Consider the following 16,027-nt stretch of genomic DNA (forward strand, 5'->3'; position numbering starts at 1 on the left):
CCCTAATATTGTCAAAAAAAAAGTTGTTCAAAAGTATGTCAACCTAGGTTGACATACTTTTGAACAACCCTGGTTGACACACTTATTTATTTAACATAGCAGGTTGACATGAACGTATTTTCATAGAGATTTTAAAGGTGTTATTTGTTTGTAATAAAAATAAGTACTTTTTGTATTATTGCTGAAAAACATTTTGTTAAAATTTTTTTAAGAGTCTTTAGCATTTTTTCAAATAATTTTTTTGTTGACCAGTGTAATTTATAATAATTTTACAATATTGTTTTATCAAGATTATTGTAGAAATTTATAAATTATCATGTAAAACTTTTTTATACTTTATATTTACAATTTTAAATATCAAATCTTTTTTTCAACTTTTTCGGATGTTGTTATTACTATCCTACTGACTAATAACGATATGATTCAATTTATGAAGAGAAACTCAACTATTTGGTTTAAAATGCTTCTAATATAATAATCGTGAAATAATTCTTAGAAGCATTTTGTATGCAAGATGTTTTTTCCGTAATCCATGTATTCTTCAGCAGTTATCCACATCTGACTCATTGTTGACAGTGATGATATTATTTTGGCGCCCTCCCAAGCGCATGTTGTCGTATCCCCTGGTTTTAATATTTTAACATTCTGAAGCTTTTCTGTTAAAGTTAGCTCATCGATTAGTCTTTGTTCTAATCCAACTAACTTTGTTGTTCCGCCTTTAATATAAAATAGTAAGAATTTTAAATATTTTCAAAAATGAAGAATACTTATTAGCCAAAACTTTTTATAAACTTAAATTAAGTTTAACGAGCAATGTTAAATAAATTACCTGCAAGAATTATATTGCTTGATAGAAGTTCTTTAAGGTCTTTATCTGTCTTTAAAATACTTTTAGAGATCAAGCTGTGAATTCCAGAGCAATCTAAACCTATTAAATCTGGTCTAAAAAGAAGTTCAGGCGCTTTGTGGCATTCGGAATCCAAACTAATGTACCGACCGTCAGGAAGCTTAAAAGCAATCAAATAAGTTACTCTTTTTAAATATCAAAAAAAAATTATTTTTAAATATAAAAAAAAATTCTTTTTAAATATTAAAAATAATTTTTTATATTTAAATTTTACTTTTTTTTAATATTAAAAAGAATTAAAATTAAAATTTTTTTTAATATTAAAAAAGCAAATAAAAAAATGCTTTCTCGTTTTCAGCCTGGGTAATTTCAAAGAACTCTTTTTAAAAAATAAACTTAAGTTTTTGCAGCAAATAATTTGCCTTTCTCTTTTTAAAGAAGTTTGTTCAATTGTATAACACGTTCCAATGAAGTTTAGAGTTTTAAAGTTAACATTAAATAAATCAAAAAATATATTCTTAAAACTGTGTTATAACTAGCCCCGCTTCCTTTTGATAATGACAGGGCAAGTAGCCCGGTTTTCCCTTTTTTATTATTACTTACTTGGTATTTGATGTCTCCTGACAGTCGTTCAAAACTTTTTGTTTGTTTTCTTTTTACAAAGCAATGTGCTTCTTTAATTTCCCTGCAAATTTCCAACTCTGCACATGAGGTAAATAGTTTTCCTTCAGCTGACAACAATGTTTTAAGCATTGTAGAAACATCTCTACCCCCAAGTTCCAAGAATTGAGAGGAGTGACCAATTACGTGTCCTTCGTAAACCGGAGCAGAGTACGCAACTTGGTCTCCGATATCCAAAACAATTCCTTGTAAATTTATGCACAAAAATTATATATATATAATTATAAGATGCTTATTAAAAAAAATTTTTTTGCTCATGAAATGTTGAACATTACGTAACAAGTTTTACTGCTCGATGTGCAACGTATATGGGCTTCAGAGGATAATATTTTACATTAAGAGGATAATATTTTTATCAAGGGTTTTAATAACTAGCATTATGATCATCAACCTGTGAAAAGACATAAAAAAAAGAGCAAGTTTTAAGATGAAAATGTTGCTCAACATTTCATGCGCACGAAAAAACTCTTTAATCATTACTGCACATTTGAAATTCATAAGAAATAATTAAATAATGTTTAGTCGTAAAATTTAAAACGTGTAGTTGATTTTATCAAAATGATTAGCAAAAGAATATTAAGCCTTATAAGTAAATGAGAGAGTTTTAAAACTTTACATCGGAAAATGAAAATGTAGATCATTCAAATTTTAAGAAATAGTTCTAATTATGAAAAAATACTCTTGTTCGCAAATAAGATACACAGGAGGAGACGTTTATTAATTTTCGAAAAATTTTTCTATCCACATTAAGCTTATAAACCCCTCCCCCCTCCCCCAAATCATTCCTGTTTATTAACTTGTACTTGTTATCAACAAAAAAATTATCTCAAAACAAAAAATAAATCAGTGTAAACAGGCCTTAAAATATACAAAATATATATCAGTCAATGATAAAAATTAAAAAATTTACAGTTTAATCAAGCTTTAAAATTTGTCGACCTATAAAAAACTCTCGTAAATCTCGATTTGTCGAAAATAAGCTATTGGTTTATTCTTCGCCATCAGAGGCGGATTAAGGGTATCTGGGGCCAAAGGCACAAATAATTTAAGGGCCATTTTGACTAAAGAAAAAGTGATAGGCATGTAGCATTTAATAATTCAGTCGTGTATTTCAAAGGCATGCAGCATTTAATAATTCGATTTTAATAATTCAATTTAATAATTCGATAGGCAATAATTTGATAGGCATGTAGCATTTAATAATTCAGTCGTGTATTTCAAAATTAAAGTGATGTATACTGGATTTTTGTCTGACAAGTTGCTCGACAATGCCATCAAGTGAGAGATATCTGGTCACCTCACTTTCAATACACATCAAAAAAAGCACATCGAGCCGCTCTTGATTAATTCTAGTACAGGTTTTTATTTTAAAGCTCTTTCTCCGGTACAATTAGGCTGAGATGAGTTCTAACAGCTACTGAATTATTCGGAAAAGTTTCTACCAAACCATCATTGAGCAAAATGTGGTACATCAACAACTCTTTGCTTGCTTTTGCATCATTAGAACTCATTTGTGTAACTACTTAAGACCGAAATTGAACAATTTCTTTTCCCAAGCTGACTTCAATGTTATTGGAGTAATGTGCCGCAATCACAAACTCGTATAGAAGTGATAAAATATCACAATGTTTTATCACTTCTATACGAGTCAATGTTTGTAAATTGTTCGCGAATCCAAATCTGCTAGCCAGATCTGAATATGCGGCAAATTTGTGAGCCAATGCTGCTATTAATTGATTGATAATAGCAATCATCACATTAACTCCAAGTTCATCTTTTGCAAGCAGGAAAACTTCTTCAGAAGTATTATCATCGAGCTGTTGCATTCTTTTACTAGCTCTTTTGACTTCTTTTTATATGCTTGACATTTGAACAATTTCTTTTTTCATATTTCTCAAATTTATCTAATTTTGTTGAACATCTCAATGAATGAACATACTCAAATAATGAACGCAACAAACCAACAGCTTTATTCAAATCTAAAGTAGCACTTTGTAAAGATTTGTTTTATTGAATTTTTGCAGTATCGTGTCCCAAAAGACAGTCAAAAGAGTATTTTTCAATATACTATTACGTTTTTCTAGTCCAAGCGCCTCTGTCAAGTTTTACCTTTTGCACGTTCATCAGTTGCAATTGTATCTAGATTGAATATTCTTGTGACCCTTCCGCAAAGCGCTTTTTGCATCAGCATGTGCTGACTAAGGTGTTTCTGATTTTTAGGCAGTTATGTCTTGTCTTTGGCTAGCGATTTTGACAGGACTGTCCATCGATGAGTGGAGGCACTTAAGAATGTGCAGATCAGTTGCACAATATCAAAAAAACCAACTGCTACATTACAACAACCAAGAGCATTTTTGCTAACAAAATTTAATGAATTACCAAAGCAAGGTGTGTAAATAGCATATTCACAAACATATAAACTAAGAGCCTTAACATCCCAATGTCATTGCCAACGTTTTTACATCTCAACTCCAGATTACAACTTTTCTCAGCCAGATTGTGGTTTTATTGTATGTTGTTTTATTTTAATAACAAATTTGAAAATAAAAAAACATTAAAAGATTTGATTCAAGATAAAAAATTTTTATTTAGTTATGAAGTATATTTGGTTATTGATCACGATCATTTTTCAGAACAAATATACAGTTTGGCCCACAATTATTGCAATAAAAATCTAGCACGTTATTGTAACAATTTGTCTTGTTCTATTTTTGCTCATAATGCGATGGGTTTTTACAACATTATAAAAGAAATGCTAATAAAGAATATTTTGGATGTAAATAAGTGGAGATTCAACTGATGGTGCTGGCAAAATAGTTAATCTTAAAATAATTACTCGAATTTATTTATAAAAGAATTTTGAATTAAATTTAAAAAATAAATTATTATAATTGGAAAAATGAATATTATATTGATTTCAATATTTTATCAATTGTAAATGATTTTTTTTTATGTTTTCATTTAAATAAACTGAAGTTCGATTTTTGAGATAAAAGGCCGGGTGAATAAAACATGCAATTGCTTATACTCAGTAATTGCTCAGCTTTAAGTAAATAAAAGTTTGACCAATTTTCATTAAATTTTTATTTAGGTTAAGCTGAACTCGGCGTTTTTGGAGTAAGTTACTCAGCTTTATGTAAGATAAAATTTGAGCAATTTTGCTCAAATTTTTATTCACGTAAAGCTGAGCAATTATTCCAAAATCACTGAGTAAATGCAATTGCTTTTTTTTATTCACCTAGCCTAAATCTAGAATATTCCTTAAAATGGTCGGCAAAATAAAATAAATCATTTTCAAATATTTATATAAGAAAACAGCTATATAATTTAAATATTATTTATTTTTTAACCATTTATTAAAAAATAAACAAGAATAAAAGAATAATTGAGAATAGTGCATAAACAACCAAAAGTTGAACAACCGAAAACAAAATTAATATGATAAAATCTCAAGAACAAAAGCGCGCTGAACTGCAATCTTCTATTAATTGAAGTTTATTATCTATTGAGGAAAAATTGTAGGTATTGCTTCAGTTAAAATTATTTACGCAAAAAGTTTAAAGAAAAAATATATTTTCCTAAACAAAAATAATCTTTTAAAAATCCCTTTTTCATATAATAGGTATTTCTTTTTTAAATTTATCTGCCAATCGTTTTAACTGCATTTTTACTTGTCTCTTGAGATCTTATGGACTTGACTTTTTTACTGAAAATTGTAAACGAAAAAATTTTATGGAAATTGTTACTTGACTAAAATAATTTACTAGGATTATCATCAAAATTTAATATATCAGAATTAATTCAATTTTCCAATTCTGATTGGTTACCCTTTCTCTGTTTCGGCACCATAATGAATACAATTTATTATTTTATTATAATGCAAATAGATTTGTTATACTCATTTAAGAGATCGTAATGTATATTTGTTTGTTTTTGTTTAGAAACTTTATTTAGAAACATATTACTAAAATTAAATTTTCATCTCGCGTGAAAATTTATTGTAAAATTGCGAATCAAAGAGGCTTGATGATAAGTCTTCTACTTGGTCCTGCCATTACTTTAATTTTATCTTGTTTTTATAAATGTATACAAATATAGATATATTCATATTTATTTATATAAATGTATTAAAGTTTTATATATGTAAAACGTTTAGATAGTGATAAAATAAATTACATTTAATTTTTTCACTTTATAAACGTTTTACAATTCAAATTAAAAAATAGACATATCAGTTTACCTTTTACAAAGTCATTGTACAAGTCTTTGTATCTCTCTTTAAGAAATTTTTAAAACTAACGGAAGATAGCAAGTGTTAAGGGGAAACCACAGAAAAAAAACGAAAATAAAGATTCTATGAAAAAGACGGTTTTAACTATGATTTTAAAATATTCATTATTTATTCATAATGGCAGAAATAAACCCAAAAATAAGTAAACAAAACTAGAAAATTAAAAACCAAATTTTTCAAGTTACAATTTTAAAATGAATTTGAAACTTTGCACACTTGTTCTGATGATAAATTTTCTCTATTTGACCGTTTAATTATTTCCCTAAAAGGCTTCTTCAGATTTTAATGAAAGTTTTTTGGATTTTAACCAAAATATTTGAGCAAAGGTGCTATTTAAAAAAGTCAATCGCAAAAACTTTAGGTCATCATAAAAAACCTATGGGTTATTCTTTTATTTGTAATGAATAATTGAAAATTTCAATTCTTAAGCTTCATTTTTAGATCATGTTTTGAAACTTTGCTTTTCCACAAAACCATAATACTTGAAAATTGAAGGCAAAGTCAAAAATAAACTTTTAAAATAAAAATAACTTAACAATTATATTTTCTTTTTCAACCTTGTCTAAAAGACCATTTTTAGACATGTTTTGCTTTAATTTTTTTTTGTCGGGTGTTCAATTCTACCGAATTCTTTCACGACATTTTTATAAAGAACTAACATGAAAAAGATTTTTTCCAGAAAATAATGGCTACTATGGTAATAATGGAAACTAGCATAAAGAAGCAGACAAGACCACCAAAGAAGCAAAAAAATATTTTTATAAGTACCCACAAAATTAAATTACTAAAATAGTTTAGAATGTTTTTTTTATTATTATTGTAATTTATTATTGCAGATTTTCACTTCGAAAGTTTAGGACGTGAAAAAAGACAACTAAATTTGACTACGTTTTAAATCATTTTATTGATAGCAGCAGAGCCATTAACTACTCATTAGAATCTCAGAGAATTAACAACCTACAGGCAGTTAGAACTGAAAAAGTTAGGATTGAAACTACACTTGGTTTTAACCATACGGTCTAGATGCAATTAGCAACAGAGTGTTGTAATGTCATTAATAATTTAACGTAATTGAATGTACTAAGCGAATATCTGTTACTTACCTGAGATTCTTCCGCAACCATACAAACACATTACAGCTTGTGGCGCTATATAAAAAGCTGGCGATTGGTACTTTTCCAACATTAATTCCATAATACATTCTTGTTGTTTTTTAGATATGGTTGGTGCATTACAAATAAAGATGGGGTGTTCTTCCGGAAAAATACCACCGACTTTGAATGCATACTCCCAAACCTTAGTACATAAACAAAACAAAAATTTATGTTATAATAAAAACATTTTTTGTTTGTTTAATTTTTTTACTTTTATTTTTAAATTTTGCGGTAATTACCTTTTCCATATCAATCCAGTCTTTAATTACTCCTCTCTCTATAGGATGCGATAGCTTTAATATTCCTCTATGTAGCTGAGCATCGTTTCCGATCCATTCTGATTTTAAATCACCTGGTAAAACTTTCTAAAAACAAATAAAATACCTAAAAAAATGACGCTACTTTAAGTATTTCCAAGAACCAGTTTTTGAGTGGTTGCGTCAAATTTGGTTTCAGATAAATTTTTTCCTAAAAAAATGATGTATTGGTTTTTGGTTCGTACCGTATAATTAGATCTTCCAACAAGTGACGGAATAACTAATGGAGAGTCAAAACTAGAAAGACCGCATTTAACTGATCCTGATCCGTTGTCTATTATCACGCAAGTTGAAAACTTTTCTAAAGAATCAGACGGAGTGATTATTTGAGAAAAAACTTTTGATAAACAATAGTTGTTATTATTTTTTACTTCGGATTTTTGTTTAGTGTTACTTGTTTTTAATATCTTTTCATTGCTTTCATTATTAGAACCTTTATTTACTTCTTTTTTGTCTTCCAATGTATTATGTAACGTTTTTTTTAATGCTTCAAATCCATTTCTATTTAAAAATTTTTCCGAAAGAGTGGGTTTTTGATTCTCCATAATTCTGCGTTGATTTTCATGACTTTTTTTGAATTCATTTTCTAAACTTTCTGATCGAACAAGCTTAGCATTCAAAGATAAATTTTCATCAACTTTTTTATTCTTAACTTTAAAACTAGATGAAAAATCGGTGTGAAACTGTTTTTTTACAAGGTTAATTTGTTCATTGAGCTCATTGACTTCAGTTTCTTCTGTAAACAATAGGCTAAACTCAATAGCTTCCTCACGATTTTGCGGGTTTCTTTTTGCTAAAACATTCATGGGCAAATCATTTGTCAGAAAGTTGTATGTCGGGAAGCTACTCGTTGGAGAATCATTTGACGTTAAAGGAACTTCGAAAAAGTTTTTTTGATAACTGTTTATGTTTGGAAAACAGCTGCTTGTACAAAAAAGATCTTCTGATTTCATAGATTTTGGTGCAGGTGAAACTGTTTTTTCTTCAACGTCATAACCTAGATTATCATAAGAGTTTAAATAATCGTTGTTTGCTATTATTATTGATTTTTTAGTCATTGAATTTTGCGCTGGATAATTTTTTTCAAATTCACTTGTTTTGTGATTAACAAAGTTGCTTGATAAATTTTCATTAAAAGTTTCTTTTAATAAACCAACAATGTTGTTTGTTTTTGAAAAAGTTTTAATCGGTTCAATATCAATTGGCTTCAATAAATCTTTATATATCAATAAACCTTTACATTTTGATTTATCTTTAACGCCATTAAAGTCACGATTAAAGTCATCACAATCCTCTTCATTATTTAATAAAACAAATGTTTTTTGTGAAGATGACGTTTCTTGATCAAGTTCAGAAAAGATCTTTTTTTCAGGTTTGGATGCAATAATAAAATCGGGTAAAATAAGATTTTCGTAAAGATTGTTTTTGACAATGAGAACGATTTTTTTTACATCACCATGACAAGTTTCTATCTCACCACTAGCGGCTTTAGAGTCTAAAGAGCTACATATGTCAGCTGCTTTAAAGTGTATATTCTTTTGCAATGCTGCACCAATGGTGTCTGACTCGTCGGAAGCATTTAAGCTACCATTATCTTTACTTGATAATCTTGGCTTTTTGGTTTCGACTCGATTACCTTGACTTGATGGAACAAATACATCAGACTTGTTGCTTTTTGCTTCAGCTCTTAGAATTGGATCAAAAATTTCTTTCCTTAGAAATTTTTCAATTTCAAACACTTGGTTTTTTTCCGTAATATTTAGTTGAGGTTTGTCTTCATTTTCTGTGATGTGTTGACCTGTAGCAGATAGTTCAATTCCCACCATTTTATCGATGCTATGAAATAAATTTTTGTATTTAAAAAGTTTAAAACAAAATTTTGTTCAGTTAAAAAAAAATTTGAGTTTTAAAATTGTACCAGCTAAAGAATTTATAGCCTAACACGTTTGAAACACGTTTTAAAAACAATTTTGTTTAAAACGCGTTTTTTTAAAAACGAACACGTTTAAAACGAGTTAATTTTAAACTTTTATAATCTGCAAATTAATTTAATTTTGTTTAAAACGCGTTTTTTAGAAAACAAACACGTTTTAAACGAGTTTATTTTGAAATATTTATAACCTGCAAATCAAACTTTTATTTTTGCATAACTCGTTTAAAACTCATTGAAAGACATTTAACAACAACAAAAAAATAGCCCATGGTATTGACTTAAAAATGACCTTTCAATTTACCTTGTTGTTGATGTTGTTGTTGCTGCTGTTGTTGTTGTTGCTGCTATTGTTGCATTTTTATTTGTAACATACGATTCAAAAATATTGTTAATAAAACCTGTCGATTCTTGTTCTGAAGAATTTAAATAAGAATTATCGGGTACATTATCAAATGCCTGTTTCAAAGAGTTTGCAATTACGTTTTTCACAAAATTTTGTACATACTTAGAGTTTATGTTTTCTAAAAAGTAACTATGGGTTGCAGGGTCCGATATCTCTTTTTCCTTTGAATTTAACTTGTTTATTATATTTCTTTGTGGATTTTTAAACTCATCATTTAAAACGTCGCTTTCATCATTAAAGGTCTTGCAAGCTCCCTCCAAATAATCATCCTTAAAAATCTGCCATGGCTTATTTAAAGATTCCTGATTAAACATTTGCCAAGGCTTTTCAAAAGATATAATTTTAGGAGAATCCTTAGAATCTTCCATAAAATTATCAAGTTTTGACATCCAGGGTGCTTCATAATTAAAGTATTTATCCGACAATACTTCATTAGTAGTAGTTTTCAAGTTTTTTAAAGAGTCTTTTAGTCCGGATGACTGATTTGACTGCTTTTTTGCCACAAAAGCATCATTGCAGTTTGAAAAACTATTTTGTCTGCTTAAATTTGTTTTTTTTAGACTTGTTTCTTTATGGTGAATGAATTCTGGCATAGTATGATCTAAGTTTTCTTTTTTAATATCATCAAAGGCGCATGTTTTATTATCAGTATTTTCAAAGTCTCCAAGAAAATTTTTTAGAGCATGTTCTTGCAATCTTTCATCTAAACTTTTATTAGGAATTACGTTATTTGACACGTTATTATCGTTAATTACATTATTTGACACTGTGTAATTGGTATTTTCTATGCTAGCATAAGTGTCTGTGTACGCAATTAAACTTGAACTCGTTTTGCAAGAAAAAATCCCTAAACCCGATTCTATTTCTTTTGACCACTCTTTAAGCGTTGATGATTTAAGATTTGATTCTATAGAATCAAATATTATTGTACAAAAATCTGTATTTTGTGTATCTTCTTTGCATGATTCGCTATTTATTGCATCTTTTTTGTACGATTCACTATTTAGTAGATCAACACTTTTTTTGTACGATTCATTATTTAATATAGTGTTGTCAATAACACGCGGACGCGTTACCTTTAACAAGGAATCTGGAACTAGAGTGTTATTGTCGTACCTAAATTTAGAAACTTGAAACGAAGATGAAAATGTTTCTTCACTGCTGACTTTATTTTTAATTTTTTTTTTCCACTTGGTTGCTGCTTTTTTGACAATTCGAAGTTTTTTGAGAATATTTGATACTTTATTTTTAAAAATATCTTGCTTAACTGCATTAAATTCATCGCGATTAGAAAATGTTTCTGTTATTTCGTTTTCAAATTGAAATAAATTTTTTTCTTGTTCAATACTTTGTTTTTTATTGATAATTTCAAATTGAGTTAAAGTATTTTTCTTTCCGTTTTCTTCTATACATTTAGATATTTCTACTTTTTCTTCCCTTAATTTAAAGTTATCACTTTTTAAATTATCGTCACAATCTTTTTTTTTTTTGTTTAGACTTTTCTTCAAAATGCTGTTGTTTTTTTCTTTATTTTTGTTTTGACTCTTACTTAAATTGTCGTCACTTTCTTCTCTATTTTCGTTTTGACTAAAATTAAGTTTTACTTTTTCTTCGCATAATTCTTTGCACGATTCGTAGTTCTTCACACTTCGCAATTCTATGCATGATTCCTCGCCTGATATACTAGAAAAACTTGATTGAGTTTTAAACTCTTGTTTAGGTTGTTGTTGTTTTTTATCTAAAAATATTTCGCATTCCTTTGATGTTGATGACTCTAACAAACCATTATTGGTGATCTCTGACAAAGTGCATTTTATTTCGTCAACCTGTTTTTTTTCAATATAAAGACCAGATAGATTTTGAGGGGATTTCGGAAACCAATCTTCCTTATATATTTCATCATTTTCATTTCTTAAGTTTATTGTATCTTCTTTATTATCCAGGCAGTTTTTATTGCAGAAAAAGACGGACGAAGCGGCTGACAAAACAATGGATGAAACAAAAGATGAAACAAAAGTTGAAATTAAGGGTGAAATTTCTGCCGAATTAATACCTAAACTGTTTGTTTTTTCCTGTTTTTTCTGGGTATCTTTAATGGAAAAACTTTTTGTTTTAATATCTTTCTTGTTTGTTATTGTTTGATTGTTATTTAAAAAAAAAGAATTTTCTTCTTTACAACTTACATCTTTTTCTTCATCTTTTTCTTTGGATGATATACTGTTGTTTATTGATTTTTCTCTTTTTTTTAATTTTCTGTTCATGTTAGTTATAATACTTTTGTTATTATCAGTATTATTTTCGGTTTTGTACTCATTAATTAAACTATCGGTAATTAAGTTGTTATCAAAATTTTGATCATCTTTCTTACTTTGAAGATATAAATTAATGTTATTGGGGCTCGGAACAGAGTTGCATAAGACTATAAAAGATTTCAGAGGTAATTTTAAGGTAACACGATCTGTTTTTGAATAAGTTTCAGTGGAATCATAAGTATAAACATTAAAATCTGCCTCTTTTTGTAATGATTCCAATTTTTCTCGAAGATTATCAATTTGAAGAACTCTTTGCCGAAAAGATTCTTCTTCATATGATAGATTTTCAATCTCAGTATTTTTATCGTTTTCTAAAAATTCAGAAAGAATGGCTTGATTGTTAAATGATTTTTCATTACTCAATATATCAGAATCTTGCTTGCATTGAAGTTGGCTATTAAAACTACTTGCAATCGACTCACTTACCAATGTAGGTTTCTTTTTAATATTTGTTTTAAAGCAGTTTTGGTGATTATTATTAATACTAGTATTATTAAGATTGGCACTAGTATTAAGGTTGGCACTAGTACTAAGGTTGGCACTTTCTTTTTTTAAATAAATAGGAGGGTTTGCGTTGCAAAAAGAAGTTTCTTCGTTTTTAAGACTTTCAGATAAATAGGTTGACCTTTGGCGACTGTTATTAGTTTTAACATTTGAAATACACAGCGTATTATATTTGCCGAAGTTACATTGTGAAACGTCGGAGTTACATTGTGATTGCTGATATCCAATATGGTTATCAGAGTATTCATCAATTGACATTCCTGTTTTAATTACTAAATCAACATCTTCATCTTTTAACAATGTATCATTTTTTTCAGGTGATTGTTTATGGTTTTCTTTTGTTTTGACAAAAAACTTTGGAACTACGTCATACTTTTGCCCACCGTGTAACCTAATGCAATCTCTTATATTATCAATTTCATTGTTTTTCTTTTCATTCAAAGTTTCATTTATCGGACTAAGTAGTTTTCTGTCATTACACAAATCATTTTGATTGCTGCACTCTGTAATCCGAAAGTTTTTTTGGATTTTCTTGGAAGATAATTTTACTTGTGTTGCAATATCATTCTTTAAGTGCTTTAACAATAAAGGTATCTAAAAAAAGTCTCAAATTAATACTCAATCATATAAATTAGTTAACTAATGTTGTTTAAAAATAAAAACATTTTATATAGGTATGGACGGTAGCACTCTAGTACGGGTATGACATTGAATTCTAAATTTTAACTCCAGTTCAACAGTTTTGTTTTTTATTCAAATTTGAAGAGTTATCGATAAAAATTAAAACACATACTGTAGTTATCAATGAGGGCGCGAAATGTGAAATCGCTAAAACTTTATTTATTAAAACACACTAAAAATACTTAAAATACAAATAATTTTGGGAAAGTCTGTAACACCGGTTAACTTACACGCTGAAAATACTTTAAAATATTAAACTTAATTCAGTTTAAAGAAGTATATATCGCTCTCCAGTTTCAAACATACAATGAGGTATTAGAATTATAAATTTATAATAAAATTTAAAGAACTTTTTTGAGCTTCTTGCTTAACCCGTACACCAGTGCACCAGCACAGACATTAAATAAAAAGCTTTTAAAAAAATAATCTTACGCTAACAGATGCAGTAGAAGTTTTCAGAGAACTATTGGTTTTGTCATCATTTTGCAGAAAAAACTCACGTTTTTGTTGGATATTTTCATTATTTAGGAGATCTTTCGACAAATAACGAGAAAACAAAATGTTTGACATGGTTTTTGAATAAATATTATTATCTGATGATGAACTTTGATTAGTTATTAGAGTATTCTTCATAATTGTATATGCTTTCAAATTTCGTTGCTTTAATTCATATGCTAATAATGATTCACATTTCTGAAAAAGGCGCAACGAATGTAAAATGTCCAAATAACATTTTGTAATAATAACATGTGGTAGCAGCGAGTATTCCATTGTAGGCGGTAGAGATGAGAATTCAAGTAAGTATTGTTTAAGAACTTTTTTTTTTGATTTCAAATTAAATTTAAAGAAAGTTATTTTTTCCAAGAGCATTTTCACGTTCATAAAATGAATATTTGATAATATAGACGACGTGCAATAGACTTTTAATTTCTCGGCAATTTTTTTAACGCTGCATATAATTTTTACGTCACACACAGAAAATCTCTTTTTTTTCTCGCTTTCACGTGTATCGTTACTTGATAAGGGCAGTTTATTCCTTGACTTGACGTAAAGTTCTAGAGCGTTTAAATAAATTTTTTGGACTTGTTGACGAACCTTTAAAGTAATCGGTTCTTGCAAAATAATTCGACATCGCTTTATCACATTTTTGTAAAAATTTGCCTCGTTTCCAAGCATAAACAATTTTAGTGAATCAAAAGAATTAAACATATTATTTTTTAAATATTTATTTCTATCAATACAACTATTTTTTTTCATAATACTGTTTATACTGCTTTCTTTGTTTATTTTTTGTTTTCTCTTTAATTCTGGATGTTTGGTTTGTAGTTTGTTTTCAAACATTTGTTTAGTCCGTATATTGTAATGAAACATATGAGGTATTTTATAATTGACCATTGTTTTTTTATCTAAAACTAAAGAATCATGACTATTATGATTCTGTTGTTGCGTCACATTGAAGTCTTTTTTACTGTGACTCTTTTTTTTATCCTCACTTTGACAACTTGAAAAAAACAAATCCTCGTCACTAATAACCTGATTTTCGGATCGATTCATCAGACTTACATTATTATAAAAAGAACTTTTCTTGTTTTCATAACAAACTGGCTCAGCAGAATAAGATAACGTTACATCAACAAGGTAAAGAATTCGATCAGCTTCTATTATAGCTTTGGAACCCATTATAGTTTAAATCTTTGTCAACAATAACAATGCAATTTATTAATGATCACAATTAGGTAATCTAAGAAGCAACTAAATAATCAACATTGAAAAAATAAACATAAAAAACTAAAGCAATGATTCTGAAACACTTTTGTGCACGTTTAAAAACTTTTATAATGATTTTACATTTTATATTGGAATGCTGTAAAATTTCCCATAGGAATGCTGTAAAATTTCTAATTCTCTGTTATATACGAGCGATAAATAAATAACAAACATAAATAAAGATATATAATTAAAATTGCCAAAAAATAAATAATAATTATCCAGCTTTACTCCTTATAAACAAAAAGTTTTACGACGATTTTCCATATTTACGTTTTTATATCTTCTCATAAAAAATTTAAAGCATAACTTAATAGAATTTTTCTCTGTGTTTTTGCATTATTATTGTACGCAATAAAAACTCGATTTTACTCCACACAATTTTAAACTCTCTGTTTCCTTTCTATTTCTTTTTAGATCCAATAAATATAAATTATAATTCTATAGTGTTTACAAGTTTTCACAAACTCAAATAATGTTTAAAAAATTAAAAAAAAATTTTTTGATTTTGAAATTTTTTTTTGTTATAATGATTGTTATACTTTGCCTGCGTAAAACATAAAAAAAAAAAAAAGAAAAACATAAAAAAGAAACCCTAAAAAAAAACATAAAAAAGAAAAAATAAAAAAAAAAAATAAAAAAGAAAAAAGAAAAAGAAAAACATAAAAAAGAAACCCTAAAAAAAATATAAAAAAGAAAAAAGAAAAAAAAAACATAAAAAAGAAACCCTAAAAAAAACATAAAAAAGAAAAAAGAAAAAAAAAACATAAAAAAGAAAAAAGAAAAAAGAAAAACATAAAAAAGAAACCCTAAAAAAAAACATAAAAAACAAAAAAAAAAAAAAAACATAAAAAAGAAAAAAGAAAAAGAAAAACATAAAAAAGAAACCCTAAAAAAAATATAAAAAAGAAAAAAGAAAAAAAAAAACATAAAAAAGAAACCCTAAAAAAAAACATAAAAAAGAAAAAAGAAAAAAAAAACATAAAAAAGAAAAAAGAAAAAAGAAAAACATAAAAAAGAAACCCTAAAAAAAAACATAAAAAATAAAAAATTAAAAAAATAAAAAATAAAAAATAAAAATATAAAAAAGAAACCCTAAAAAAAAACATAAAAAAGAAACCCTAAAAAAAACATAAA

General features: G+C 27.3%; 1 protein-coding gene across 1 annotated transcript; it reads right to left on the reverse strand.

The window, feature by feature from the left end:
- Nucleotides 1-335: 335 nt before the first annotated feature.
- On the reverse strand, nt 336-15,177 carry LOC100214814 (MATH and LRR domain-containing protein PFE0570w). Its single transcript, XM_065809870.1, has 8 exons — nt 13,556-15,177; nt 9,525-13,036; nt 7,476-9,126; nt 7,213-7,338; nt 6,923-7,115; nt 1,451-1,713; nt 830-1,007; nt 336-716 (listed from the first exon to the last, which is right to left on the reverse strand). Exons 1-8 carry the CDS (start codon nt 14,801-14,803, stop codon nt 493-495), a joined length of 7,395 nt encoding a protein of 2,464 aa, XP_065665942.1. The 5' UTR covers nt 14,804-15,177; the 3' UTR covers nt 336-492.
- Nucleotides 15,178-16,027: the final 850 nt, after the last annotated feature.

This window comes from Hydra vulgaris, chromosome 11, assembly GCF_038396675.1.
Source record: "Hydra vulgaris chromosome 11, alternate assembly HydraT2T_AEP".
Lineage (NCBI taxonomy): Eukaryota > Metazoa > Cnidaria > Hydrozoa > Anthoathecata > Hydridae > Hydra > Hydra vulgaris.